The 27,317-nt window shown below is 47.8% G+C and overlaps 4 protein-coding genes across 4 annotated transcripts; 2 read left to right on the top strand and 2 right to left on the bottom strand.

Moving 5' to 3' along the window:
• The first annotated feature begins 2,669 nt into the window (after nt 1–2,669).
• Nucleotides 2,670–9,647, top strand: LOC125552486 (uncharacterized). The gene is made up of 3 exons (XM_048716060.2): nt 2,670–6,768; nt 7,058–7,692; nt 9,181–9,647. The coding sequence occupies exons 1-2, from the start codon at nt 3,135–3,137 to the stop codon at nt 7,618–7,620; spliced, it is 4,197 nt and encodes a 1,398-aa protein (XP_048572017.2). The 5' UTR covers nt 2,670–3,134; the 3' UTR covers nt 7,621–7,692; nt 9,181–9,647.
• An 865-nt stretch (nt 9,648–10,512) lies between these two features.
• Nucleotides 10,513–14,898, bottom strand: LOC125552485 (sugar transport protein MST4). The gene is made up of 3 exons (XM_048716059.2): nt 14,639–14,898; nt 13,506–13,825; nt 10,513–11,910 (listed from the first exon to the last, which is right to left on the bottom strand). The coding sequence occupies exons 1-3, from the start codon at nt 14,772–14,774 to the stop codon at nt 10,819–10,821; spliced, it is 1,548 nt and encodes a 515-aa protein (XP_048572016.1). The 5' UTR covers nt 14,775–14,898; the 3' UTR covers nt 10,513–10,818.
• A 1,943-nt stretch (nt 14,899–16,841) lies between these two features.
• LOC147976369 (uncharacterized) lies at nt 16,842–21,270 on the top strand. Its single transcript, XM_087519763.1, has 7 exons — nt 16,842–17,950; nt 19,180–19,306; nt 19,398–19,599; nt 19,713–19,977; nt 20,081–20,109; nt 20,403–20,423; nt 21,202–21,270. The coding sequence occupies exons 1-7, from the start codon at nt 17,500–17,502 to the stop codon at nt 21,268–21,270; spliced, it is 1,164 nt and encodes a 387-aa protein (XP_087375889.1). The 5' UTR covers nt 16,842–17,499.
• Nucleotides 21,271–23,489: 2,219 nt separating this feature from the next.
• On the bottom strand, nt 23,490–27,094 carry HSP70T-2 (heat-shock protein 70T-2). Its single transcript, XM_048716058.2, has 2 exons — nt 26,853–27,094; nt 23,490–25,489 (listed from the first exon to the last, which is right to left on the bottom strand). Exon 2 carries the CDS (start codon nt 25,486–25,488, stop codon nt 23,746–23,748), a length of 1,743 nt encoding a protein of 580 aa, XP_048572015.2. The 5' UTR covers nt 25,489; nt 26,853–27,094; the 3' UTR covers nt 23,490–23,745.
• Between the last annotated feature and the right edge of the window lie 223 nt (nt 27,095–27,317).

The raw sequence follows: 27,317 nt of genomic DNA, 5'->3' as shown, positions 1-27,317 counted from the left end.
TCCCATATATAAATCTTCACCTCCGGACCATTCTGGAAATCCTCATGACGTCTGAGATCTCATTCGGGACTCCGAACGACTTTCGGTAATCACATACAATTCTCATTACAACTCTAGCGTCACCGAACCTTAAGTGTGTAGACCCTACGGGTTCGGGAACCATGCAGACATGACCGAGACACCTCTCCGGCCAATAACCAATAGCGGGATCTAGATACCCATATTGGCTCCCACATGTTCCACGACTATCTCATCGGATGAACCACGATGTCGGGGATTCAATCAATCCTGTATACAATTCCCTTTGTCCTTCGGTATGTTACTTGCCCGAGATTCGATCGTCGGTATCCCCATACCTTGTTCAATCTCGTTATCGGCAAGTCTCTTTACTCGTTCCGTAGCACACGATCCCGTGGCTAACTCCTTAGTCACATTGAGCTCATTATGATGATGCATTACTGAGTGGGCCCAGAGATACCTCTCCGTCATACGGAGTGACAAATCCCAGTCTCGATTCGTACCAACCCAACAGACACTTTCGGAGATACCTGTAGTGCACCTTTATGGTCACCCAGTTACGTTGTGACGTTTGATACACCCAAAGCATTTCTACGGCATCCGAGAGTTGCACAAGCTCATGGTCTAAGGAAATGATACTTGGAATTAGAAAAGCTCCAGCAAACGAACTACATGATCTTGTGCTATGCTTAGGATTGGGTCTTATCCATCACATCATTCTCCTAATGATGTGATCCCGTTATCAACGACATCCAATGTCCATGGTCAGGAAACCACAACCATCTATTGATCAACGAGCTAGTCAACTAGAGGCTCACTAGGGACATGTTGTGGTTTATGTATTCACACATGTATTACGGTTTCCGGTTAATACAATTATAGCATGAACAATAGACAATTATCATGAACAAGGAAATGTAATAATAACCATTTTATTGTTGCCTCTAGGGCATGTTTCCAACAGATGCGCCACCCAGGTGCGCACAATATGACCCCCTGTCAACTGGCCCTTCTTCAGGCGAGCAGTGGCCTCCGGCGTCAACTTCGCCAATGGAGCCCACGACCACGGCTTCTTCGGGGCTCATTCACAAAGGCCGGTAGATCTTCACCGAGGCCCTCCACGTAGAACCAGGATTTATGCCACCCCGTACAAACTTCGGGAGATTGAAGCAAAAGAACATGGAATTGGGGTGGAGCTGTAGGATGGCACCTCCGAGGTTGCAGACGGCGCCCTCGTTTATCTGAAGGCAAACCTGAAAGAAGTAGCGGAACAACTCAAAGAAGGGAGCTGTTCCAAGATAGCACTCACAGAAAGTAATAAAGTTGGTGATGTGGAGCACACCGTCGGGTGGGATGTGATGCAGCTGACAGCTGAAGAAGTGCAGGAGGCCCCACATGGAGTTGTTGAGCGGGAGTCCAAGCCCTTGCCCAAAATAGCCAGGACAGAACATGCTCGCCACAGCGGGGCTTCGGCGGGACCGCCCCGGTCAGGAGCCGGACACTTAGATTCACCTGCACAAGGAGTTGGTCCTTGTACCCTTGGATCTCGCCTTCCGTGGCTACGGAAGGGAACCACTTCCCGGTGGACCAAGGGGCAGCGTGCCATGTAAACCCTAGACCTCTCTTGCCTATACAAAGGGAGGTGTAGGGTCCTCATTCATCATCTATCCACATATAGGAAACTCTCGATAGCAATCTCATTCATCATTGTAATCCCGCATGAGGTATCCCTCTATTATCAATCATCAAAACCAGCAGGACGTAGGGTATTACTCTCGGAAGGCCCGAACCTGGATAAACTCCTCATGTGACCTCCGATTCATGACTTCCAGCTACGCTTGGACCCCTACCGAGGGATGTGACAGTATTTTGCATCGTCAACGGATGTGCCCCGTCACGGCCAGGCCTCCCTGTATCCGCCCTACATTTGAGTTGCATATAAGGGTGCCGATCAGCTCGGACGTTTGAGGATGTTTTGAGGTGCCCGTGTGGTCGACTTTTTTTATCGATCACCGATCCGCCCGAACGTATGAGGGGAGTTTGAGGTGCTCTAAAGATGACGGAATATTTCATTACATATTCAACATCCACTAGTATAATGTTTTAAAGAAAAAACAGAGAACCTGTAATCCCGAATGCAAGCAAACTTTGGAGAATAAACTAGTGGATGAGTAGTCAGCTTCTACTAGCCCCGGCGGAGGAAAAACTGGTGGCTTGTTGTTTTCGTCAAGCAATTGACAATGGCCAATTGGTAAACTCCGGCCTCCGCAGTTGCTCTCACCTTGAAAAAGAAAATCAGGAACCCGTTTTATTAATAAATTCAGAAATCTGCTGGCTGCAAAGGAGGGAGAAGCACGCAACATTTGGGACTCCATTTTCCCTTCGAAACAAATCGGAGTCTGCGGCAGAGCTCCACTTGGCCGATTGGCTCCGCTCCACTGGAATCTGGATTTGCGGGGACGACGGGACAAGTCACCAGCGCGGGGGTCGGGAGACGGAGACGCTGATGCCCATGCTATCCTCCGCACGCAAACGCCAGTCAAAAGCTGACCTTTCCGGCTCACACATCAGGGATCAGACCACCGCACCACGCCACCCTGAGGCCTCCACGACACGACCCATCATCGCCCCAGCCGCATCCCCAGCGCGCCACCCACCCCACCACATCCACCCCCACGAGTCCACCACCGCCGTTGGCCACGCGCCACCGCGCCACCGCGCCACGACGCCCGGCCCCGCGTCCCCTGTTCGGCCCCGGATCCGCTGCGCTCACTGCCATCTACGAAGGCGGGCCCCGGCCGAGCGACTCCCACGGGCCTCCTGCACCGCGCTCCGTCCGTCGGCGGTAAAAAAAAGAGAGAGGAGTAAGCAGGGGCGGCCGGCTGTGAGACCCGGGTCCAAATCTGGGTGACGCCCGTTGACCGCGACCAGGAGGCGAGGGGAGTGGCCGGGAGCGAGCGAGGGAGGAAGAGGGGAGGAGTGAGCCGGACGGACGCAAGCGCGAGCAGCAGCGGCCACCCCGCGCACGCATTCGCCCGTACGCCCCCACCCGCTCCTTCCTTATCTTTCCCCCTCGGCGGCAGCCCCCCCCGCCCTCCTCGGCGGGCCGATCTGGCATGAAGCGCCAGCGGTCGTCCTACGTCGACGACGACGACCCGGACGGCGACAGGCGGAGGTTCTACGACCGCGGGGGCCCGCCGTCGCCGCGCCGCCGCCCCGCGGAGTACGAGAGCGACGAGTTCGACCGCCGGGCCGGCTTCGGCGGCGGCAGGTTCTACGACCACCGCTACCGGGACTCCCCCTCGCCGCGGGGCTATGGCGGGGACCGCGCGATGCACCGCTCCGAGAGCTTCTCCGGCTTCCGCCGCGAGTTCCCCAAGGGCTTCCGCGCCGACCGCGACCGGTCGTCGCGCTGGGACGCGAGCGGCAGCGGCAGCGGCAGCGGCGGCGGCGGCTCGGCGTGGCGCCGTCCCGGTGGCCCCTGGAGGGATCCGCACGGCTTGGACGGCCACAAGTCTGCCACCAGGCGGCAGGCGCCGTCGCCGCCTACGCCCCCTCGCCGGTCTCCTAGTGAGCCCAGGAGGAGGATAGATGGTCCCAAGGGGGACAAGTTGAGGAAGCACAACTGCGGCGCCGGTGAGATCGAGGAAGGGGAAGTCGCGCCAGATCCGGACGCCAAAGCCCCGCCTCCGCCTGCCGTCGCGGAGCATCAGAAGTGGGTTGACTCAGGCCGTCCTGATGACAAGGGAACTAGTAAGAGATGCGAGTTAAAGAAAGTGGATTCACCTGGGCCAAGACTAAGAGTGGATTTGAGAACTCAAGCTGCCGACAACTCGGGGAAGGAGAAAGGGAAGATCAGCGATGATGCAGTTGCAGAAGCAGGGAAAGTAACAACCACGCAGCATGAGAAATCAGCATCAGATGTCACAGGGAAAGTAGCGAACACACAGCATGAGAAATCAGCATCGGATGTCACGGGGAAAGTATCAAACACACAGCATGAGAAATCAGCATCGGTTGTCACAGAGAAAGTAGCAAACGCACAGCATGAGAAATCAGCATCGGATGTCACGGAGAAAGTAGCAAACGCACAGCATGAGAAATCAGCATCGGATGTCACGGAGAAAATGTGTGGAGGAGATGGAGCTGCCAGTGCCGTTGATCAAGGTGGAGAGAGCACTTCCTCCGCTATGCAGCTGGAAGCGCGGCATGAGGAAGTCGTTACACGACAAGATGGTGCCAATGCTGCTCATGTGGGTGGGCAGAGCACTTCATCTGGTATCCTCAAGGAGGCTACCATGGAAGAAGTGACAACACAAGTTGAAACTGCCATTGCAGTCAATGATGTTGGGAAGGGCACTTCATCCAGCACACAAAAAGAATCACTGCAGGATGTAGTAATGGCATTAGGTGAGACTGCTAGTGACGATGATATTGTTTGGATTGGCAGTTCATCGACTACGCTGCAGAAAGTTCTTCCTAAAGAAGCAACAGATGGAAACATCAATGCCGGTGGCGATGTTGGATATTGCGCTTCGTCCAGTATCCTGCAGGGGGCGACGCAGGAGGAAGTGAAATATGTAGATGTAGCTGCCAATATTACAGATGCGCCGAAAGAGGTCAGTTCTTTCAGTATGCCGAAGGAAGCGGTTCATGAAGAGGACACACCGCTAACTGCTAATACCATTAATTTGCTAGGAGATAGCAATTCATCCGTTATGCTGGAGGAAGCAATGCATGAGACAGTAACCACGAAAGAACTATCTGCCAATGCGCTTGACATAGCTGGAAAGAGCAGCTCATCTACTATGCTCCAGGAAGATGTCATGACTTCTCTCTGCCAAGAGTCTCAAGAAATTAAAGAAACTGAAATAGGAAATGTTGGAGACAAGAAGATTGATGAAACAACTGAATCTATCGCATCCCAGCCAGTGGAAGAGGGACTCGAGAGGTACGGTTGTGAAAATAGAGTTGCGCTTAACAAAACTGAAGTTGTAGAAGAAAAAGAAGCAGCAGTTGAGAATGAAATCGTTGCGAAACAAGTAATACATGTTGATCTGGAGGCCAAACTTGCAGGTACTGGTGCTTTCCTTCAACCACCCAAGGACCATATTAAGGATACTGAGGAAGAGGACACGACTTTGGATCTGATTATGGAGAAGCCAAGGGCTGAAGATAAAGGAAAGGGTATAGCATTTGATGTCCTTAATAAGGCAGGTGGTGGTACTTTAGCGGGGAGAGGTTTTGACATAGGATTGCAGCCTGACACAGACCAAAAAGAAGCATGGAAATCTACAAGCACTACTTCCGTAAAGCAGGAAGATGACACACTCAAGATAGGGAGACTCGATCTTTCACTAAGCTTGTCAGGTGGTTTACACGATCCTGAATTCAGAAGTTCTGTTCCCAGGCCTGATTCTGTAGCCCATGGACCATGCTCTCAGTTGTCGTCGTCATCATCATCATTCTGCACAAATTCAGATGGAATAACAGCTTCTGTATCATTGACCAATTCTCAAGCATTTGTTCGCAACCCTAGTTTCTCACATACTCAACGGTCATTGGACAATTGTGAGCACTCAGTAGGCAGTAAACCTTTGTTTCAAGGAGTTGATCAGGTGAGCAACAGCACAGGATGGCAAGTAGAGTTGTCGTCAAACATATCTACCGAGAAAGGGAACCCTACCCCGCTACTTCAGAAAGCACTCCAAAATGGTCATTTGTCAGATACCACTTTGGTTGGTGTGAACATGCAGAACAATGGGCTATCGCCAGTCCTGTCGACAGCACATAATCATTGTTCGCTTGATGCTGGATTGGGACATAGTAGACATAGAAGGCAGCTCACAAGAGAGAGAAGTAGCAGCAGTCTTTCAAGGGGTGAGCTACTGCATGAGGAACAGCTTGTTCTGAATGGTGCTGGTGTTGTTGAGAGGGTTATTTCCAAGATTGTTTCAGACCCTCTGAATTATACAGGAAGGATGCTTCAAGAGATGACAGGCAATTCTAGAGCATATTTGAGGGAGGCCATTTCTGAGATCATAATTAATGCTGATAAAAGAGGACAAATAGTAGCGTTGCAGGAGGCACTTAAAAAACGATCAGACTTGAATAGTGAAATACTGCAAAGGTGTCCACGGGTGCTGTTGGAGATACTTGTTGCTATAAGGACGGGTCTTCCAGATTTTTTAAAGAAAAGCAGTAGCATTGCTACACCTGATTTGGTTGACATTTTTTTGAATTTGAAATGCCGCAATCTCTCATGCCAAAGCGTTCTACCAGTGGTTGATTGTGATTGTAAAATTTGTAAGCAGAAGAATGGTTTCTGTAGTTCTTGCATGTGCATTGTCTGCTTGAAGTTTGACACGGCATCTAATACATGTAGTTGGGTTGGCTGTGATGTCTGTCTTCATTGGTGCCATACGGATTGTGGCTTACGCCACTCCCTTATTCGAAAGGGGGGAGCTGGTTCTAGGGCACATGGTACTAATGAAATGCAGTTTCATTGCGGTGCTTGTGGACATCCATCAGAGATGTATGGTTTTGTGAAAGAAGTCTTCCGAACATGTGCTAAACAATGGAGGGTGGAGGCTCTGATCAGAGAGCTTCAATACGTGGAAAGGATCTTCTCTGCAAGTGATGATGCAAGGGGTAGGAGAGTCAGGGACTTTGTCAAGCAGATGTTGATTAAATTGGAAAACAGGGGTTATTATTCTGAAGTCATCAAATATGTCATTGCATTCTTTTCTGGTAAGCCGCTACCATAAGTAGTGAGAAATAATAGTTAACATTGCCATGCTTGTTCAGTTCTTCCTTTTAGTTATATATTTCTAGACATATAAGACTAGTGACCATGTTATCGTCAACCATGCTTGATCTTCAAACCAATGACAGTTATCCAGCTTGTAGGCTTTCTCATTAAGGATTCTCCAGTACTACAGATTTTGTGGTCCATGCTTTCAAAACTGGTGTAAATACGAGTGCAAGCTGTCATTGATCGGCAAATTATATCTTGCTAACGCTCTGTTTCTAATTCCAGATGACAATCCTAACATGGGCAGTGGTCCATTAGTGCCACTAAAGGGCATTCCATGCAGCATTGCTGAAGGAATAAATGGGATTCCTAGTTCGAGTCGAACGGCAACATGGTTACCATCAGTTACCTTAGAAGGAGTCCCGTTCCTACAAAAAGCAGGTGTTGTTTCTACTGCTGGGAGCCAATCGATGTCTAGAAAAATAGCTGAAACTGGATTTCAGGCGGTCAATAATAAGCCAGTTTCTGATGAACTGGATGGTCTAGTGAGGTTAAAGCAGGCTGAAGCAAATATGTACCAGGAACGTGCCAATGAAGCACGTAAAGAAGCTGAGAGTCTGAAAAATATTGTGATGGTAAAGTATGCACGCATTGAAGAACATTATGCTACTCAAATGTCTGAACTCCACATAAATGAGTTGCAAGAGAGGCGCAAGCAAAACATTGAAGAACTTCAAGTCATTGAAAGATCGTACCATCAATTTCTCAGCATGAAAACGAGGATGAAAGATAACATTAGGGAGTTATTGTTGAAAATGGAGGCAACAAAACAGAATCTAAGCACATAAACGAGGTTACTGCCCGTGTTTAGTTGCAGATACCAAACTTGCTGAGCTTAGTGAAGGCAGACTCCATATTGTGTAAGTTATAAATCTTTCATGGTATATTCCCTTGATGATGCTGAGACTACCATGCAGTAAGATTATTTATTCTCAAATGTTACCCAGTATCTTCCTTTCATAATACATTCAGTTTTTGAAGCTGACATATCTACACAAGTTTTACATGTTATCAGCTCCTATATTTTGTGCACCATTCACATTGGTAAAATTATGAACAATTAACTTTAGTTGTTGATGCTTATTTTTGAATAACTATTTACATGCATGGGTTCTGTTTTCCTGATGTAAGTTTCTGTGAAATGGACTAAACAAAGTCACTGATTCTTTTCGAAGGTTCAGCTACTAAATTAGGCCTTATACAATGCAAGGTGCTTAGGGAAGGTGCTTAGAGAAATAAACCAGGCTTTCCTTAAGCACCGGTGCTTATTTCTATTGAGTAGACGCTTAATTAGGCGTCTCTCCTACAGAAATAGGCACTGGTGCTTCAAAAAAACCCGGTTTATTTTCCAAGCACCTCCGTAAGCACCTAGCATTGTACAAGGCCTTAGTGGACCTATCATTGAGTTCTATTCTTATTAAGAACATACCATCTGCTATCAGTAATGGCATGGCCTGTTGATTCAGAGAATTATCACAATGCAGCTACTTTGCACTTTCTTTTCCTATTTGAACAGTTTACCACAATGCAGGCCCACACACAATGTCGTATATGATTATCATAATGTAGAAGAAGCAATATTTTTTTGGGGGGGGGGGGGGGGGGGGATGAAATGATAAGCTCTTTGCTACACTAATGTGGTGTGTTTTTCCCTAATGAACGTTTACTGGATTGAGGCTCCATAGTAAAGACAAATGGGTGTAGTATTATATAACTATATTTGGAGAGAGGAACTTCTATCGCTAGTTCATTGATAATGTTGTGCCAAATCCAGTAATGTACTTTCATTAATTTTAATGGTAGAGGAAACATGATGTATTTTCTAGTAAATCTATAAATTTATAGAGCTGTAAAAGACACTACCTCGTATCGAAAATATACGTCCTTTTAGAATTTTACTCACGTATTATTGGTAAAATGCCATATTACCATGGAAGCGGATTTGTAGCACAGCGACGTCACGGCGTCGTTTCCCTTCATGAAGCCGTTGTCTTGATTGCTTGTGGCATGCTCGGTACTGGGGTTCGAGATTGGTACATTGTTTCGGGTCTTTTCTCTGGCTGGGTAGTTTTGCGCTGTGTTGTAGCTTCCGTCTGGGCTGAGCATCCCACGTCTCTCTGCTCCGGGCATCATGTTTGCGCCATCTTGTGGTTGTGCCATGTGATGTCCCCTCTCTTTGTTCAACTTCTTCTATCAATGAAAAGATACACCAGCTTTGCGTATTCGCGAAAAAAGATATATAGGCTGCTTCTTTTGAGCGTTCTCCTAGGATCACTGTATGGTGTTCATGTATTATGAGAATAAATTGAAATATTGATACTTTTGAATATCTCTTCTCTTGTTTCTAGGAGGACCATCCTTCGAGCTCTTACATGTCTGGTTGGCAAACGACTTGTCATCTTTCTTGAAGAATTGCTCTTCAGAAAACAGCAATGCTGAATTTCAAGAAGGTGCGAGCAGGCCTCGTTCCTAAGAACCAGTTTTGCTGATCCAGTTTTGAATCAATTACGACGGAACAGCGCTGGTTCAAAGCCAACAGCTCTGTAAGCTCCTGGAAACGAAATTTTCCTGGGTCCCGGTGGCAGCGGAATTATGTTAGGCCAGTTGGTGGTAGTGTATGTAGGGCATGGAACTGGATCTGTAAATTATGGTACGTCTGTAGTACTTGCCATTTTCGATGGGAATATGTATGCATCAGGCCATGTCTGAAATGGCTGCTTAGTTTGTAGTCTCTCTCTCTGCAACAGATGAACAAAACTCTGCCCGAGTTATCGAAGACTGTCTCTCAGTTATTCTATCGTGATATTATCTCTCAGAGATTTCTGCTCTAAGCTGTTTGCCGTCAGAGGAAAAGGTTTGGGGCATGTCTGATGGTAATGCTTAATGGGGGTATACATTCTGGGTTGAACTGTGTTACTCGGGAATGGCTAGAAATTAGTCAGTTGACATTTTCGTCTCTGGTCACTTGATCTTCCAGCCATTGGATGCGAAATCAAAGGCCCGCAGTTCATCTTCAACCTCCACCCTTAAACTGCCAGCCCCCGCCGCCTGTGGCCGGCGGCACCGCCTCGCCCTCCTTGGAACCACTCCCCACCGCTGATCCGCCGCCGCCCCAGCCATCCCTCTAGCCCTTTGCGCCTAGCTTTTTCTTTGGTGAATCCCCATGCCACCGCCCCATCACTGCGCCCCCTTACCGCCTGCGACCACCGTCCTCACCCTGAACCCTAAGATAGATAGATAGTGGGGTAGCCTCTCCGGCGAGCCCCCCCCCCCCCCCCCCCCCCCCTCGAAAATTGACCGACCCAAAGCCGAATCAGTCGACTAAAGTGTAGCTAAATCGATGTTACTCACAAGCTGTGGACTGACAGTAGCAGAATAACAGAGCTTGAGACCTGCTGCAAGTGTTATTTTTTTCGTGAATACGCGCGGAGTGTATCATTCCATTGATAGAAGGGGAGAACAAACAGTGGCGAACCTCATTAAGCGTACACTGAAAGACCTGCTGCAAGTGTTGAGTAGGCAAAAAACCTGTTAACACTTTAGAAGGGCGGATGATGACATTTATAGCTGACTAAAAGAGAGGCGATTGTGTAACATCACTGCTGTGCATTAACGAATCGCAACATCAGTCTTACAAGGTGCTGTATACAGGTAGGCTCGCATTGTCAGAGGCCAACTCCAAACAAATAGACACATAAATAATAAAGGATACTAAACAAGAAAGACCGAAATACTCTTCACTACTACGTATTCCGTACCTATTATACAGAACTGCAAGGTTTACTACCGCACAGCCTGCTGTTCCTCGTCGCATGTCAGCAGTGTAATAGTTGAGCTCGCGACTGAGAAAGTGTCTGCACATCTTACAGTCGATACGAGATGAGATGAGATCGATCGATAAAGCTCAGTATCCATCTTTCTTCTTTCTAAGTCGAGTTGTGCAGGCAGGCAGTGTTACATTTACATAGTAGGAGTAGTAACACTTTTCAGACGGTGGCGTTCTTGCCGTTGGCGATGTTGTGGTGGTGGTGGTCGTCGTCGTCCATGTACCTCTTCCAGAACCAGTGCTGCTTCCACACCTTGTCGGTCATCTCCTCGATGGGCACGTTCTTGGTCTCCGGGAGGAAGAAGAGCACGAAGACGGACATGACGAGCACCCACGCCGAGAAGAAGATGAAGATGGCGAACTTGAGGTGGCAGAGCATGGAGAGGAACGCCTGCGCGATGAGGAAGGTGAAGAGCAGGTTGACGCACACCGTCACGCTCTGCCCGGCCGACCGCGTCTCCAGCGGGAACGTCTCGCTCGGGATGAGCCACCCCAGCGGGCCCCAGGACCAGGCGAAGGACGCCACGTAGGTGCACACCATGACCACCACCAGGATGGCCCACCCGTGGCCCAGGTTGTCGGACCTGTCCGTCACCTTGATGCCCAGCACCACGGCGATCACCACCTGCGACAGGAACATCTGCACGCCGGCCTCCAGCAGCAGCGCGCGCCGCCCGGCGCGGTCCACGGCGTACACCGACACCAGCGTGGCCAGCACGTTGACGGCGCCGGTGATCACCGCCGAGTAGAGCGACGCGTCGCTCTTGAACCCGAGCGTGTTGAACAGCACGGGGGCGTAGAACATGATGGCGTTGATGCCCGTGAACTGCTGGAAGATCTGGAGGAGCACGGCGATGACCAGCTGGGGGCGGTTCCGGCGCTGGAGCAGGTTGCGGAACGGGTGCTTCACCTCCTGCGCGATCCGGCTGGCCTCCACGATCTCGTTGAACTCCGGCTCCACGTTGTCGGTGCCGCGGATGCGCTTGAGCACCGCCTTGCCCTCCTCCAGGTGGCCGCGCTCGATGAGGCTGTTGGGGGTGTCGGTGACGAAGAGCGCGCCCAGGGTGAGCATCGCCGCCGGGATGCCGGCCAGCGACAGCGACAGCCGCCAGCCCCACGGGTGGATCTTGCTCGTGCCGTAGTTCACCAGGTTCGCGAACAGGATGCCGATGGTCACGTTCAGCTGGAACAGGATGTTCAGCCCGCCGCGGATCCTCGTCGGCGCGATCTCCGACAGGAACAGGGGAACGGCCTGCATAAACCACAGTTCGTTTCGTTAGAGATGCATAAAGATGAAATTCAGAAACGTGAAATCACGAAATGGGTCATCAAATGCAGATGGCCTTAACGAGGCCCATTGGGCCCAGAAGGTTCTCTTCCATTTTTTTTTCTTTCCTTTTCTTGGGACATTACTAGCGTGTGACTTTCCTCAAAAAAAAAAAAACTAGCGTGTGACTATGCTAAAACACATGACCTAGCATGCTTTCCTGCTGTCAAGAAAAAGAATCAGTGACCGTACAAATAAAGTGTCAGGACCGCACCAACCTATCACCATCGGGATCTCTTAATAAAATATTGTTGGACTAATGATCTACTACTCCACACATGCATGTTGTCTTGCCTGCTTCGTATAATTGAGTCTACTAGACGCCTTTAAATTATACACAAGGTACGTTATGTTATTATTTTTGTACGTTAGTGTGTGCATAATTTGCAAACTGATGCCCAATCAGTGCGTTGCTCCATGATTTCTTGTAATCTAACGCATCACTAGTGCACAAATTCTTTGCATTCTCAATCGGGAAATCTCCCCCCTCTGAGGTCTAGAGTCCATACTCCATAGACGCATCGTTTTTTCCCAGTGTTCGACAAGGACGGAACCAGAAGAATCCAAGCGAAGTGCACCTCCAAGTCAAGCATCCAAGTTACAATTCTGGCCAAAAGTTTATGTACAACTACTCGATCAGCTAGGCCCGCTTCATATCGCGACCCGTGTGGCCTACGCGCGAACAACCAAAGCTTGCGACTACTAAAATCAAAAGTTTCGACAGCCAAAAACGGAAGAATCCAACGCCGCTGTGTTAGTATATTCTACAACTAGTCCAAGTTGATAGCAACTTGGACAAGGGCATGCAACCACGCCAGCAGAAGAACGACCAGTAAAAACCAAAGAGAAACCAAGGAAGATAAGCTGCAAATGTACACCTATCACCTGTTGGTTGGCCCAAACTTCTCCTACCGTTCGGTCCAGTAATTTCTAAGCTCGGGGTCGCGGCCAGCACCGGAATCTTGGAACTTAAGAAGTTTATCGCGAGAGGCGATCGATGATATCCATGCCACCAATGGAAGGTGTCCTCGTGCGCCAACACGAGTCATGCACCGTCACATGGCTTCTACATTTGACCCCTGAATTCCGGGAAACACGAGAGGGATACGACGTACCTACATACTGCAGCTAGCACGTACAGTATAAAATACAACAGTATTTTATATTTAGAGCATTAATCTGGACGTAAAAAAAAAGGTAGGACCAGTAGGTTTAGTTTGGTCCAAAGATTCTTTGACACTACCGTGGACATGGACGGTGACTGATTGCCAGCAAACAAGGAAGAAACTGCGCACGGGTTACGTCATTTTCGTAGACGCAGAAAATTATGTCTCGCGCATTTTCTCAAACCAGCCACCGCTAGCTTTACATGTTTGACTTCGGTTTCTACCGAGACCGTTTGACTTAAGTGACCCAGGAGTACGTACATACTATCAAATGTTGCTGCCTAAACGTACGTAATCTTGCTTACTGATATTGAAAGATAAACAATTCTGAAGCTGGTGGAAATTTGTGCTGACCTGGTTGGCGAAGCCGACGCCGCAGCCGAGCAGGATCCTGCCGACGATGAGCATGGCGAGGTTCTGCGCGGCCCCGTTGAAGATGACGCCGATGATGAAGAAGACGCCGGCGATGAGCATGGTGAGGCGGCGGCCGAGGCGGCGGGTGGTGTAGGAGGCGAAGAAGGTGGCGGTGAGGCCGGCGAGGTAGAGCGACGAGGTGAAGAGCTGCAGGCCCTGGTTGTCGTACTTGCAGTAGTTGCTCTCCTTGTCCTGGTTCTTCCGGCGCAGCACCGCCGGGAAGAACTCGCGCAGGAAATCGTCCATCGATGTCACTCCGCCTGCAAAAACAAACAGTTTTTAGACCTTAGAACTGGTTGCTAATCAAGCCGGACGCTGCGAAAGAAATGGATAAGATTTTCTTAATTAGTTTTAGTAAGAATTCATCTCGCAAAAAAAGTTTTAGTAAGAATTCATGTAATACTACGCTAAACCAAAAGGCAACGTGTCGACACAAAAGACAGCTTTGTTGAATCAGACGTGATCTGGAGGTGTACAAATGGGTTGACTTAACAGCCTATCAAAGTAGGTGGCAAGATGGCAGCACTTATATATTTTGTTCCAAATACAGTACTAATATAATATTAGTTCTTATATATACGGGGTATCAATCAGACAATCACAGAATCAGACAGCTAGCACAGGGGCGAGTATATATGATCCTGGCCGGAAAACTGGATAGTGTTCACAATGGAGTAAATTGGAAAGAGTTTGAATTATCAGCTGGCCGGTGCGTGGTAGTTAATGAGGAGGATCAATTGCACCAACTTCCTTCCAATTATCTGTGGTTATCTGCCTCGTCATATGAGGAAGACGAGAGACGGCCGCCACAAGTAAACACCATATCCAAATCCATATCCATGGAGTCAAATAAACTCCTCTCTTCCATGCTGGCTCCAATGGGATCATGGGAGCGCACGGATGAACATACGCGCGGACGGCGACGTTACGGATCACTAAACCATGCATGTAAGGCGGATTTGACATGATTTCCCAGAGCTACCACGGGAGCACGTACGCAACGCAAGCACATGCATGGGCGGAGACGATCGATCGCAAGAAGAAGTGGATGGACATGTGGAGTATGGGGTTACCTGAGATGCCGACGTCGTAGCCGAACATGAGGCCGCCGGTGGCCGCCATGATGCAGGAGATGATGACGATGGGCGTGATCTTGGCCTCGAACTCCACGCCGGAAGGCGCCGACACGGCGAACCCTCCGCCCGGCATCTCCGCAAGCCGGCCGGTCAAGCTACGCCGATATAATGGAAGCTAGACAAGCAGCGAGTGTTTCTCCACAGAAGCACACGAGGAGAGCAAGAGGAGGGGGATTGGAGATGGGACACAAGGCTCCGAGTCCCCGGGGTATATATAGGGAGGGAAGCCCACTCGGCTAAGAAATTTCAAACGCAGCCGAGCGGCCAGATCAGGCCACGTCACCTCCAGCCAGGATCCTCCGGTGGGGCCCGCACGCGCTCGCAGCCCGCTGGCTGCCCAGTCAACGGACGGCTCCACGGCCCACGGGCCAGAGCAAGCACGACGACTTTTCCGTCCGTCCCACAAATTATGGCTTATCCAAAAAACCAAACCCCTTCTAGGCCTTTATGGGCTCCTTTTTTTGGAAAAGAAAACTGGAGAGTGGTTCGGAAAACCCTGAGGATATTCTCTTATCGGACGCCGACCTTCTTGACAACGAGATACCTAGATGTTGGGCCCACATGTCGGTGAACGATCCTTCTGAATTTTCGGAGTGTCAGCAACGGGCGCAGCTTCCTTGTTGCTGGGTTGATTCATGTGAATGGAGGACCTTGACTTTGAACGTTATCATTTTAACGAAGTTTATACGTCACTGTGGGGATGGATTCGCTTGGGAAAATTATTATGTGTTGGTCGATGTGGATGGCAGTATAGTACATGCAAGCACATGAAAATTGACTCCTGGTCGGCGTTCGCCGGCGATCACCACAGTGCGTGCGTGCGTGCGTGCGTGTACTTTTCCACATGGGAAAGTGGTGTTGGCCAAGTGGTGATAGTTTATGTATACAGATTTTGTACCATTAGCGATTTGGTCGAGATACGATCGTACAACATACGGCTGTATAAATGTGCCGCTGTCACGACGTCGACCAAGGGCAGACTAAATCAAATCCCACTTCCAGCTAAGCCTCGCCGACATGATATGATACAGCACATGGTAACGTTGCAAATTGGTATTCTAAACTGCTCCATTGTCTTTGTAAATCAGTTCGATCTCGCATACTTCTGAGAGACACGACGCAGCTAAGTATCCACGTTAGGCTCACGGGAAACGAACGCATGCCGTGGAATTAGAGCATGTGGGCTAACGACCGGTCGCCCATCCAAATATGAAATAACAATCTCTGCGCGAAATCGAATTTTGCTTCGATCTTTATATGCATCCAGCAACCCGAGCACATTTGCACGTTCTCACCGGCCGCTGCTGCTCAGTTCATACTGTCACAAATAAGATAAGTCAACTCATCTTATCGACTGAATATTCAACACCCCAGAAACTCTGCAGCCCTGGCCCCGAATAATGCCGTCAGGGGAATCAAATGGTTTTCCTCGAAAAGAATATGCACCCATGGTCGAAAGAAATCGAACGGATGATTCGGCACGGTTTGCACGAGAGAGCTCCCACCCGCTTGGGAATTTTAAACGGCGTGCGACGCCGCAATTTCCCTCCTTGGTTCAACCCGATGGGCCGACTGCGACGTGTTCGCAAAAGCAGAGAGGGACACGAGCGACCTGGAGCTTTTGTCCGGGGCAGGCCATGGCTTCTGCGAAACTTCCTTCAGCATGCTTACGAACGAGAGCAACACTTGCGCATCGCAGACTGCCACGACAACGTACGTGTTACGTGAGGATCTTTTTTACTCCCTGTATATATGCTTATATACAGTACGTAGTAAAATGTGCTGCCAGTACGCAGTCAACGCCACGCATGGATGTCTCACGTACGCACAGCACCGGTTTTCCGTATGATCTCTGAAAAAAGAACACCGTACGTTTTCCGTGGGGAACTCCCTAACGATCTCTGGGTTTGGTTTGCGTTTCGGTGCGTCTCAACCAACGGCCGGGCGTCTGAACCAACCCGATGAGGCAATGCCGGAAGCTACTACACACCCGCGCCGAGACACGTCCGGTCCGGGCCGGGCTTTGACTCTGCGGTAACCGATAACGTAAACACGCCATCTCTCCCCTCCCCTCACCGGCAAACTGCTTATATAAAAAAGAACTAGCGCGATGGTTTACGCCTCACCTGTTACTCCTACCCGTACGAGTCTGAACTGATTGATCTGCCATTGTTTCGGAGTTCAGAGCCACCGTGGTCGAGTGTTGCGGCACTGCGATTGACATCTGAACCGCGCGCGACGCGGAAGTCAAGCGGCGGAGGGTAGAATTTCTGTGCACGGCAGGCGTGACCTCCGTTCAGTCTTGTTTCTTACGGCGGCTAGTTTTCGGAAAAGGATAACGACTAGAAGCCGGTGACTCACCGTTCACGCGTCCTTGGCATCGTGTCACTGCCAAGGGGAGATCGTTTAAGTCGTCCACCAGATTCTCCGAGTCAGCACCGATCGATGCATGCACCGTTTGCACATACGTAGAACTGATGTCTTTGGCCATTATCTTTACACGCATGCATGCATCGGTAAGTCGTCCACTGGATTCTCCAAATCAGCACCGATCGATGCGTGCACCGTTCGCGCCCATGTATCGATGTGTTTGCCCATGACATTTACACGCATGATTTAGCCCGTTCCAGGCCGCCCATTGGCCGTCTGATTGTTGCAGCCGGTACATATCCAGTCCCCGGCCATAGGTAGTACTCTACTAGCATCTTTCAGATTTTCCTCCTGAAATGTAGACAGTCAGGATGTAAGTGGCGCTGGGTCCCATTAGTCCCACATATGCCATCCATCAAAAAAACGTTATGTGGCATTCGTGGACACCCAGAAAAATTAAACGGCGCAAGTGGATAGCCCAGAAAAGCCCATCGAGCCAGCGGCAGTCCACAACCCCCCCTTCGCGTCCTTCTCCAGTCACGTCATGCCCTAGGCTAGGGCGCCGTCGCCGCCATCTCCACCGCACCAGTGGTGCGGCACCACCTCCCGCTTCCAATCCCATGGAGCCGCCGTCGCCGTCGTGTTTCTTGAAGAGGCCGTCGTCCAAGGACATCGCCGGCGACCGAGCCAAGCCTTGCGAGGATGACTCCTCTGCTCTCTCCCCTATCCTGCCGACGCCCTCTTCAGCTCCTGCTCCTCCGCCGCCGTCAAAGGGGATAGCCGGGGACCAAGCCGAGCCCTGCGTGGCTGCTCCCTCCCCGATCCCGGTGATGGCCTCTTCGGCCCCTGCTCCCCCGCCTCCTCCTATTCTACCCCAAGGTATGCAAAATCCCCCCTCCTCCTATTCTACCCCAAGGGGCCAGGCATGTCTTCTTCAATTGCTTGATGTGAATCAGCTACACCAGTTGTGATCCATGTTTTGTTGTGCATCAGCTATACTGAATGTGAGTAGCCTGTTAGATATTACTATTATGTGTGGATGTGAGTAGCTTGCTGAATCTATAGACGATGAGCTTCTCTGCAATTTATTGCGAATCCGTCGTCCGGCATTTGTTAGGTACTTAAGATAGTACTTGGTCCACTCCCTTGTGGCCGCAACTTTGTTAATTGATATATTGTTATGAACTGTAAATTAATATCCACATGCCAGTTTGATATCCTCGTGGTCAGAATTAGAATCTCTCTATATATCAGAGGAACAACACAATTAAAGACTATTTAGTGGTACTTAGTTAAGATCGAAGGACCAAAAGATCCTAGTACAGATGCAGACAGTGCCAAGCTATGCACTACTCTAATTTGGCTGTGTAGTGATGAGTGGGCAATGCAAACACGACTATACGCGTACTACTCCAGGTGACGAATTAGATGGTTCTTGGTTATCTTTGCCCGATACCACTGTACAATCTTCTAGTAGATTAGCGTTCGTTACTTATTGCCGTCCATATATTTCTGGATTATGGGGACCAAGGCAGGGGGGTGTGGTGGTCATTGACTTTATCAAGAGTGTACAGGCAAGTACATTACAGGGTATTTCCATATAGCATGCGGCGATCTTTTGATGATTTGAATGAAAGCTTCCTCACGCTGCCGCAGGTATCCCGATGCATGTTTTTGCAGAACAATCAATGCATGAACCGAGAAATTATTTGGAGTAGGTAGAATGGTCTATAAAAAGGAATTAGTCAGAGGAGCAGCTAGCAAAACGTCGTTGTGATTCGTACGAAACTAGTTGCAAGAGCATTGCACCTGTAAAAACATCCCTCTGAATTCTAAACAAGTTGTACAATACGTATCACACTGGCATGTGAATATTAATTGTAATCGTTCTTCTATTTCCAGATATTAATTGTAAAAATATCAAAGTATATCTTGCTCTGGCGGTCAGAATTAGAATATCGCTATAGGAGTTTGGTGTATGCTAAATTTGTATGTTAATGGTGAAATCTTGTATTGTGTCTGAAGAAAGCAAATAGAACAATTCTACGGTTGCGTCCATTTGTTCTGATTGCTAGTTAAATTTAGCATTCATTGAACATTCAATGCAGATTTGATGGAAGTTACCATGGGTGATGTCGACGACCAAATGGTGTTGACGATCGACAAGCAAGCTGAAAAGTGGGAAGCCATGGAACAGGAACAACATGTGTGGAATGCTATCGATGAGGAACGGAAGTAAGTATCTGGCCCTCATGTGTTTCCCTGTGACATTACTTGTATTCTTTGATTTTTTTGACCCCTTGTGTTTGCGTTACAGATTAGAAAGGCAGAAGGAAAAACGAAGGCATAAGGAGAGAAAGAAAAGCCTGGAAGAGAAGAGGAAAGAGAAGAGAGAAGAGAAGAGGAAGAAGCAAGAGAAGAAGAGGAAAAACCAGGAGGAGGAGGAGGAGTTGCAGGGGAAGAGGAAACATGCTCGTTCAATGAACTGTTCTGAATTTGTTCAAGGAGCTACAACGGAGGGGCTACAGGTCATTTTTCTTGCCAGATTTCTCTATTAAACCTCACTCTATACCACAAATCTGCTTTTATACCTTCTTGAAATTGATATCATGTTCTGAACTTTCTGTGTTTTGTTATCTAGAGACGAGATTCTCCACCTATGACACATAGTCAAAGAGCGACAAGATCACCATTGGTAAGGTCACCGGTGGCGAGCACATGGAGATCTTCCCTTGGTCTTCTAGCAAGAGTTGCAGCCTCAAAAAGGGGCAGGTCTCCCTCAACGAGGATTGCAAGTTCCCCATTGGAGGAGAGGGCAAATTCGTCCACGAGATCACCATCTATCTTAGGATCCCCTTCTCCAGTGACTACTCCATTTGGAGGCTCAAAAATTAATCATCCACATGGTGAGTTGGCTTTGTTTTTTCTCTTTTGTAATTACACTTGTATGTAGTTACAAGTTTAAAATGTTCTTGTGAGTTGACATTTTATTTGCTTGCCAATTAACAGTCCGCAAGACAAGAAGGCTAACTTCTGCTGTTTGAGGGATTTCAAACCAATTTATCGTCATAAGATACTTGTCAAAGCTCAGTGCAAGCACTGTCATGAAGTGTTTCAAGCTGGACGAGATGTTGGCACAAGTGGTGTAAGAAGACACTTGGCTGCTTGCGAAAAAAGGTCAGATTTACACCTCTACGTTGAGAAGATGAAGTCCTCGGTTTCATCTCCTGATGCCTCTATGCTTAAGCAATGGAACTTTGATCAAGAAACATCTAGAGATTTGCTTGCCAGAATGATAGTAAAGCATGAGTTGCCTTTCTCAATAGTTGAGTACAGTGGTTTTAGAGACTTCGTGAAAAGTTTGAATCCCTTGTTCAAAAATGTTTCTAGAAATACTATTAAAGATGAGTGCATGAAACACTATAATTTGGAGAGGTCGGCGTTCTCTGGACATTTGAAGAAATACAGTGGTAGAGTTTCTTTAACAGCGGACATGTGGACATCTAATCAGACTTTGTCCTATCTATGCATCACTTGCCATTTGATCAACAGCAAGTGGATTTTGCAAAAGAGGATCTTCAGATTTTTTATGGTGGAGACTCCACATAACGGAGTAACAATGTTTAATGTCTTATTAAAGAGTTTGCAGGAGTGTAATATTGAGGACAAACTCTTTAGTATGACATTGGATAATGCATCAGTTAATGGTACAATGGTCAATAATCTTAGAAAAAATCTGAACAACAAGCATATGTTGCCTATTAAAGGTCAATTACTTCATATCCGTTGTGCATGCCATGTGATAAATTTGATTGTCCAAGATGGGTTGACAATGATGAAATGTGTGATAGATGATATCAGAGAGAGTGTGAAGTACATTAAGAGTTCTCCCTCTCGGTTGGACAAGTTCAAAGAAGTAGTTGCGCAAGTTGGTATCTCTTGCAAACTCCCCTCAGCTGATGTGCCAACACGTTGGAACTCCACCTATATTATGTTGGAGTCAGCGCTCCCCTTTCGAAGAGCCTTTCGTGCTTTGGTGCAAAAGGATCCAGATTATGTGTTTTGCCCATCCTCAGGAGAGTGGAAAAATGCTGATACAGTTTGTGCTATGTTAAAAGTTTTTCACACAGCCACAAATATACTTTCTGGTTCAAGTTATTCTACCTCAAATTTGTACTTTCATCAAATTTGGAATGTGAGGTTATTGCTGCAGAAGGAAGCTTCAACAAAGGATGAAGTCGTTCAAGCAATGGTTGGAGAGATGCAAAAAAAGTTTGATAAGTATTGGATGGAATCATATTTGCCAAACTGTATTCCTGTGATCCTTGATCCACGATTTAAACTTTGCTTCATCGAGTTTCGACTAAAACAAGCTTTTGGTCCAGATGTAGAAAGACACTTGCTTGTAGTAAAAGAAGTTCTTGACAACCTTTTCGAAGAATATTCTTCACAAATGACGGATGCATTGGATGAGTCAGCACCCCGACAAAATTTTGATGAGGTTGTGAATGAAGAGAATGATCCGTTGGCGGATTGGGACCAACACTTGAATAAGAAGCAACGCCAAACTGCTAGTGAGCTTGCCAGATACTTAGAAGAAGACACATTCACTCGCACGGAGGATTTCAACATTCTTCAATGGTGGCATCTTCACTCGTCTAAGTATCCCATCCTTTCTTGTATAGCTCGTGATGTTCTTGCTGTACAAGCTTCCGTCGTATCGTTAGAGTCGGCTTTCAGTACCGGAAAGCGTTTGATCAGCGGTTACAGAAGTAGATTGTGCAGCGAGACAGTGGAAGCCTTAATCTGCCTTCAAGATTGGTTTAGATGTAATGATAAGCATGCCAATGCTCCTGATCAAGGTCACTACTATTAACTGAGGTATGTGTGCACTACATAATATTGCTAATCAATTGTTCAATTGTAGCAAGCTTTGGGTAAATTTGGGGAGTATTTGAGTTAAATCTGGTTTCTTTTACGTCCATAGTTTCGAGTTGCGCTCTGAATATAAATTGTGTATGCTGCTAACTTGTATGTATTTATCATCCTTGCAATTATGCTATCAAGATCTGGTCACAATAATACTCATTAAGGACTCTTCTTGGTTAGAATATTAATTTAAGATCATTGCCTATTGTGAATTTGTTGCTAGCTATCTGCATTTTTTAAAGATTGTGGTGCTAGCTATCTGCACTTTTTATCCTTGATGGTTTTGCTTCCCTCCTCGACAATATTGATTAACAATCATTTTAGGGAAAGGAAATACACACTGGTGTATGCTTGTGATTTAAGGAACCCTCCTTACTTCTTATCCTTGTTTCTTTTTCATGTAGATAGTACTGTATGTCTTATATAACTTATTAATAAACTTGAATGACCGCAGGTTGAGATGTTTCTGGAGAAAAAATCAATTGAGTCGACCGAAGATGAGGCCAGTCCTGGGACCATTCTGATTCCGATTAATTAAGTGAAAGACCAGTGAGCATAGCTTGGTGTACAAAGATCGTCCGACACAAAGCTAACAGAAGAATGGAAGATGCTCTTAGCTGATAGTTTTATCATTTGGTGCCGTTTTGAGTCTAGGACTCTAGGTGCTTTCTGTTAATTTTGGGATATGGAGGATGGGGAGTGTGTTGCATATTCCTTTTTGTTCACATACAGGAGATATTTCTGCTGCTTTGATAGGCGTTTTTAGTTAAGTTGCCGCTGCTTTGTGGATTTTGTTATTCTAGAGGCGACTACTGAATGAAGCTCGAACTCACTAGTTATGTCAGTGTGGGCTAATATTATCCACTGTTCCAGTGATTCTTTATATGTCAGCTTATCCAGTCTAAGCTTTGTAAATATATGCGGCAGTATGTGGACGCCACATGTCCCGCATGAAAATTAACTGGGCTCCCGCGTAATCCCATATAAAAAATGGTGGCCAGTGCGGGCAGTCCCACAACATCACCATTTACATCCTGAGCAGACAGGCACAATGGGCCGAAAAGGATACGCAGTATGGTGTGAGTGGTGTGAGACAGGAGTGGCCAATTATGCTGTGCGGGAAGAAACTTGGGGCGATGGGCCGAAAAGGATACGCAGTATGGTGTGGGACAGGAGTGGCCAATTGTGCTGTGCGGGAAGAAACTTGGGGCTCATTCGGTTTGCAGGAAATCTAAACGTAGAAATTTGATAAGATGGCACTTGCCACTTTAAAGAATTGACTTGCCTCGTTCCTACGCGCAAAATGAGTTTTGAGTGGATGTGTAGTTTCCTCCAAAAACATAAAAAATGAATAGTATTCCTACGAAATTCTTATATGCATTTGCATTTCCTATAAACCGAATGCATATATAGAAAATTTTCCTCTGGAATCCTTGTTCCCATGTTTTTCCTATAAAAATCCTCCGAACCGAATGAGGCCTTGAGGAAATTCTAAAGACCAAAGGTGTCTAAATTAGACATCCCTTATTTGTACAACTAGCAACATCCCATTTTACACGCAAGACACTATTGTACACAGACAACAGTGGCATTTATTTGTCTACATGTACCACATAGAGATCTCACACGACATGATACATCGTCGAAACCACCATCCGCGACCTAATTTACTAGAGTACACAGCCAGTCTCACAAAGTCACAAGCAAAGCAATTTTTTTCTTCGAAAAATTGATGAGCAAAGCACTTACGGGTGCAGCTTCTTAGGAAGAACAGCGAGGTCGAGCTTGCTGCCGTACATCTTGGCCAGGGCCTGCCCGCACCAGCCATGGCCGTCGTCCAGCGTGGGCATCCTCACCTCCATGAACGGCGGGGTGGCCTCGCCTTGCGGCTTCACGACCCCAGCGAACACCCTGAGGACGTTGCCGGCGTCGATGTCCATGCAGACGCTGATCTCGACGGCACCCTTGGGCGCCGGCGGGATGCCGGTGATCTTGAAGTACCCCAGGAGATGGTTCTCTTCCGCCTGCTCCCCCTCGCCTTCGTAGACGGCGATCAGCGCCTCGGCCTGGTTGTCCTGCGTTGTTGTGAACAGCATGTCCCTTCTAGCCGGGACAGCGGTGTTCCTTGGAATGATGGCTGCAAAGCCGTCCCCGTCGGCACGGATCCCGAGGTTCATCGGGGTCGCCTGAATCGTCAGCAGATCCAGGCTCCCTGAAGGGTCGGTGACTCCTGAAGCAATGGCTCCTTCCAGTGCAGCACCTGAAACAGCGGCTTCAAGATCGTCGATGCTTCCATAAGAGTCTCCCTTCTTGCACAATCCCAGGACAAGGCTTCTGATCTTGGGAATTCTGGAACACCCTCCAACCAAGATCACATCGTTGATGTCCTCTGGCGTTAACTTTGCATCTGACAGGCATTGCTTGATGATCCTCTCGCATTTCTCAAAGATCGCCTGGTTCACCTGTTCAAACTCTGCACGACTCAGCAGCTTGGACACTTTCAGGCCATTACCCAGGTCTGCATTGATCTCAGTGCTTTCCTGGGAGGCCAGTTTGTGAATCGCATCCTGAGTAGCCATCCGCAGTAAACCCATTGACTTGATCCTGTCCGTGGTTGGACCAGCATTGTCACATAAGCTATCATAGTCGGGTAGAAGGTGGCGCATTACGTTCTGAAGAATGTCCTCTCCACCAACGGTGCAACCTGCGAGTGCTCTTATCTGAGAAACACCTCCAGCAGTGGCAGACACCGCAACGTCACAATAGCCAGCACCGATGTTAAATATCAGGGCGATTTTCTCAATGCCACTTCCCATGTTATCTTGCATAAGCTGCTGCTGCTGCTGAGCATACAAAAGAGCAACAGCAGTGGGCTCTGGCATAAGCCTCAGCACATGCAGTCCAGCCATTGCACATGCTCTCTCGATCCTGGTCTGCTGGAAGCGACTGAATGCAACTGGGATGGTTAGAACAACATTCCTCACTGGATGCTTGAGATGCATTTCCACCAGGGCCTTCAATTCAAGAAGAAAGATGGCAAGAACTTCCTCGGGAGTTGTGGAGCGCCACATATTGTTGACCAGAGCTGCAATAAATGGCCTCACACCAATGCCCAGTGTCTGCACAAGGAAAGGGAGAGTCTTGCTAGCTTGAACCACTTCATCTGTGTCCATTCTCCCGATTAAACGCTTCATGTTAAATATTGCACTTCCTGACAAGATATCTCTTTCCTCGTGTGCGTGCTCCTTGGTTGCTCCTCCAGTAACACCCGCTGAAAGGGTGTCATCTTTGAACATGACATATGACCTCATCCCTTTCTGGCTACGGGTGTTTTTCAGCAGCTCCACTTGATGACCATTCCAAATTGCAACACTGCATCTTGAAGTGCCAATATCAATGCCGATAGCAACATCAGGGAATGATTGTTGTGCTTTGTCGTCCCCGGTGGTTTCACTGTCAGATGCCACTGTGTAGAATTGCTCAGCCATCCTACAAAATACAGTCAAACCAGTTAGGCGTTGTTAGATTCTTTCAAGTGTCGTCCAAAACCAGATTCTTTAAACAGTGACAGCAGCAAATTATACTGTGTGCTGCTGAGTATTCAGACATCCAAAACTAAAAATTGCATGCAAAACGTCTGAATATGTATGCTGATGAGCATTCAGACATTCAAAACTAATAATTGCACGCAAAACGTCTGAATATGTATCCTGCTGAGTATTCTTTTGTAGAAAAAGAGGGAGGCACTCCCCGGCTCATACTTAGAACGAAACCAAATGAGTTTTTGGTGCTTACATCAGCTCACTGAGAAGAGCAGTTCGAAAGGAAATGAAGGGCAGATTACAATTTAAGCTAAATCCCCACCATGAACTATCGATATATATATGAATGCAGGCTGCTGCTGCTGAGTATTCAGACATCAAAACTAATAATTGCACGCAAAAAGTCTGAACATCTACAACTACAATCCAATTTTGACATGATGCATACCACACAGGGTAGAGTGAATTATGAACATGCACTGCATAATTTAAACTAACTATCTTGATTTCCTTTTGCAATATTCACCTGTCATAATTTAAAGGAAACGCAAAAAACCTGATGTTAGATTTTTAAGCATGGCAAATCAAATATTTTTATGGCAAATCACGTGTCGCGAGCATGGTAATCCCCTTCAGCAATCATGGCAAATCCTGGCCAAAACAATGAACATGCTTGCTGAGGGGAATTGCCGGGCTCGCTCGCGACACGTAATTTGCCGTAAAAAATGTTCGATTTGCCATGTTTAACAGTCTGACATCAGATTTGTAGCAGGGTTCTAATTTAAATTAGATTCTGCAATATTACCTGTCATAATTTAAACCAGATTCTGCAATACTCAATTTTGACAAACCATATTTACCAAGAGAAACATTCAGACACCAACTTAGCTTGCCTAGCTGATCCTTCCATGACTACGTGTTTCTATGATAATGACACATTGAAATCTGGCTCCTAAAAAGAGTCTGGCACATTTAATCCCCGGCGACAAACCAAGAACTTGACTAAGGTTCAAGCAATGTCTGGGTTTGAAACAAGCAGGCACAACTACGCACATGAGTAACATGTCACGGCTGCTGTGTTTCTCCACCTTGCATAGAAGGCAAATTTTAGTACCTTACCGCAACCAACCATCACTGCACTAGTACTAGCGAACTACCCGATTGCAGAGCATAGAACAAACACAGGCACATAGGCACCTAATACTGAACTCAGCGGAATTCGTGCTCGGATCAACGAGCCACGACGCGTCAATCTAAAGAAATCAGGCACGGATCAAATGGAGCATCTGAAGGGTTGGGAGAAGCCTTACCGGAACGGGCGAGGGGTGCGCGCTGGGGACTCTCTTCGCCGGCGTTGCTCGTCGATGCTCCTCCCTCCGCGGTAGCGCAAAACGAACTGAGGGTGTGCGCGAAATGGGTTGACAGGAATGGGCTGAAGGAGGGGGTGGGGGAGGTAGAAGAAGGTGGAAAGGCATTTTCTGGAGAGGCCGGGAGAGAGCACGACACGCGGGCGCCTCAGGCGGGGCCGCCGCCGAGGCTCCGGAAGCGTCGCGAACAGGGGAGACGCCGCTGAAGGAGTGGGGAAGGGTAACTGCCGACGGCCCAGCGGTGGCGCACTGGGCTGGCAAACCTGGGCCTGATTGGGCCCGTAACGAGGTTTGTGTGATTGGACTGGAATTGTGGTGGGAGCAACTAATGAAAATCTTGTGCTGGAACTGTCGTGGGATAGGCGATCCTGCGACAGTTCGTGAACTCCGTGATCTTGTGGAGATTAG

The sequence above is a fragment of the Triticum urartu genome, chromosome 4A (assembly GCF_056163025.1).
Source record: "Triticum urartu cultivar PI428250 chromosome 4A, HENAU_Tu73, whole genome shotgun sequence".
Taxonomy (NCBI): domain Eukaryota; kingdom Viridiplantae; phylum Streptophyta; class Magnoliopsida; order Poales; family Poaceae; genus Triticum; species Triticum urartu.
This window is presented reverse-complemented; position numbering and strand designations above follow the sequence as displayed.

Bases quoted from the DNA above. Each gene is read 5' to 3' on its own strand.
- LOC125552486 (XM_048716060.2), top strand. From the start codon at position 3,135: ATGAAGCGCCAGCGGTCGTCCTACGTCGACGACGACGACCCGGACGGC. The intron at 6,769-7,057 runs GTAAGCCGCTAC...TTCTAATTCCAG, and splicing joins TGTCATTGCATTCTTTTCTG to ATGACAATCCTAACATGGGC.
- LOC125552485 (XM_048716059.2), bottom strand. From the start codon at position 14,774: ATGCCGGGCGGAGGGTTCGCCGTGTCGGCGCCTTCCGGCGTGGAGTTC. The intron at 13,826-14,638 runs GTAACCCCATAC...TTGTTTTTGCAG, and splicing joins CTACGACGTCGGCATCTCAG to GCGGAGTGACATCGATGGAC. The intron at 11,911-13,505 runs GTCAGCACAAAT...TGGTTTATGCAG, and splicing joins GCGTCGGCTTCGCCAACCAG to GCCGTTCCCCTGTTCCTGTC.
- LOC147976369 (XM_087519763.1), top strand. From the start codon at position 17,500: ATGTGGCATTCGTGGACACCCAGAAAAATTAAACGGCGCAAGTGGATA. The intron at 17,951-19,179 runs GTATGCAAAATC...CATTCAATGCAG, and splicing joins TCCTCCTATTCTACCCCAAG to ATTTGATGGAAGTTACCATG. The intron at 19,600-19,712 runs GTCATTTTTCTT...TTTGTTATCTAG, and splicing joins CTACAACGGAGGGGCTACAG to AGACGAGATTCTCCACCTAT.
- HSP70T-2 (XM_048716058.2), bottom strand. From the start codon at position 25,488: ATGGCTGAGCAATTCTACACAGTGGCATCTGACAGTGAAACCACCGGG.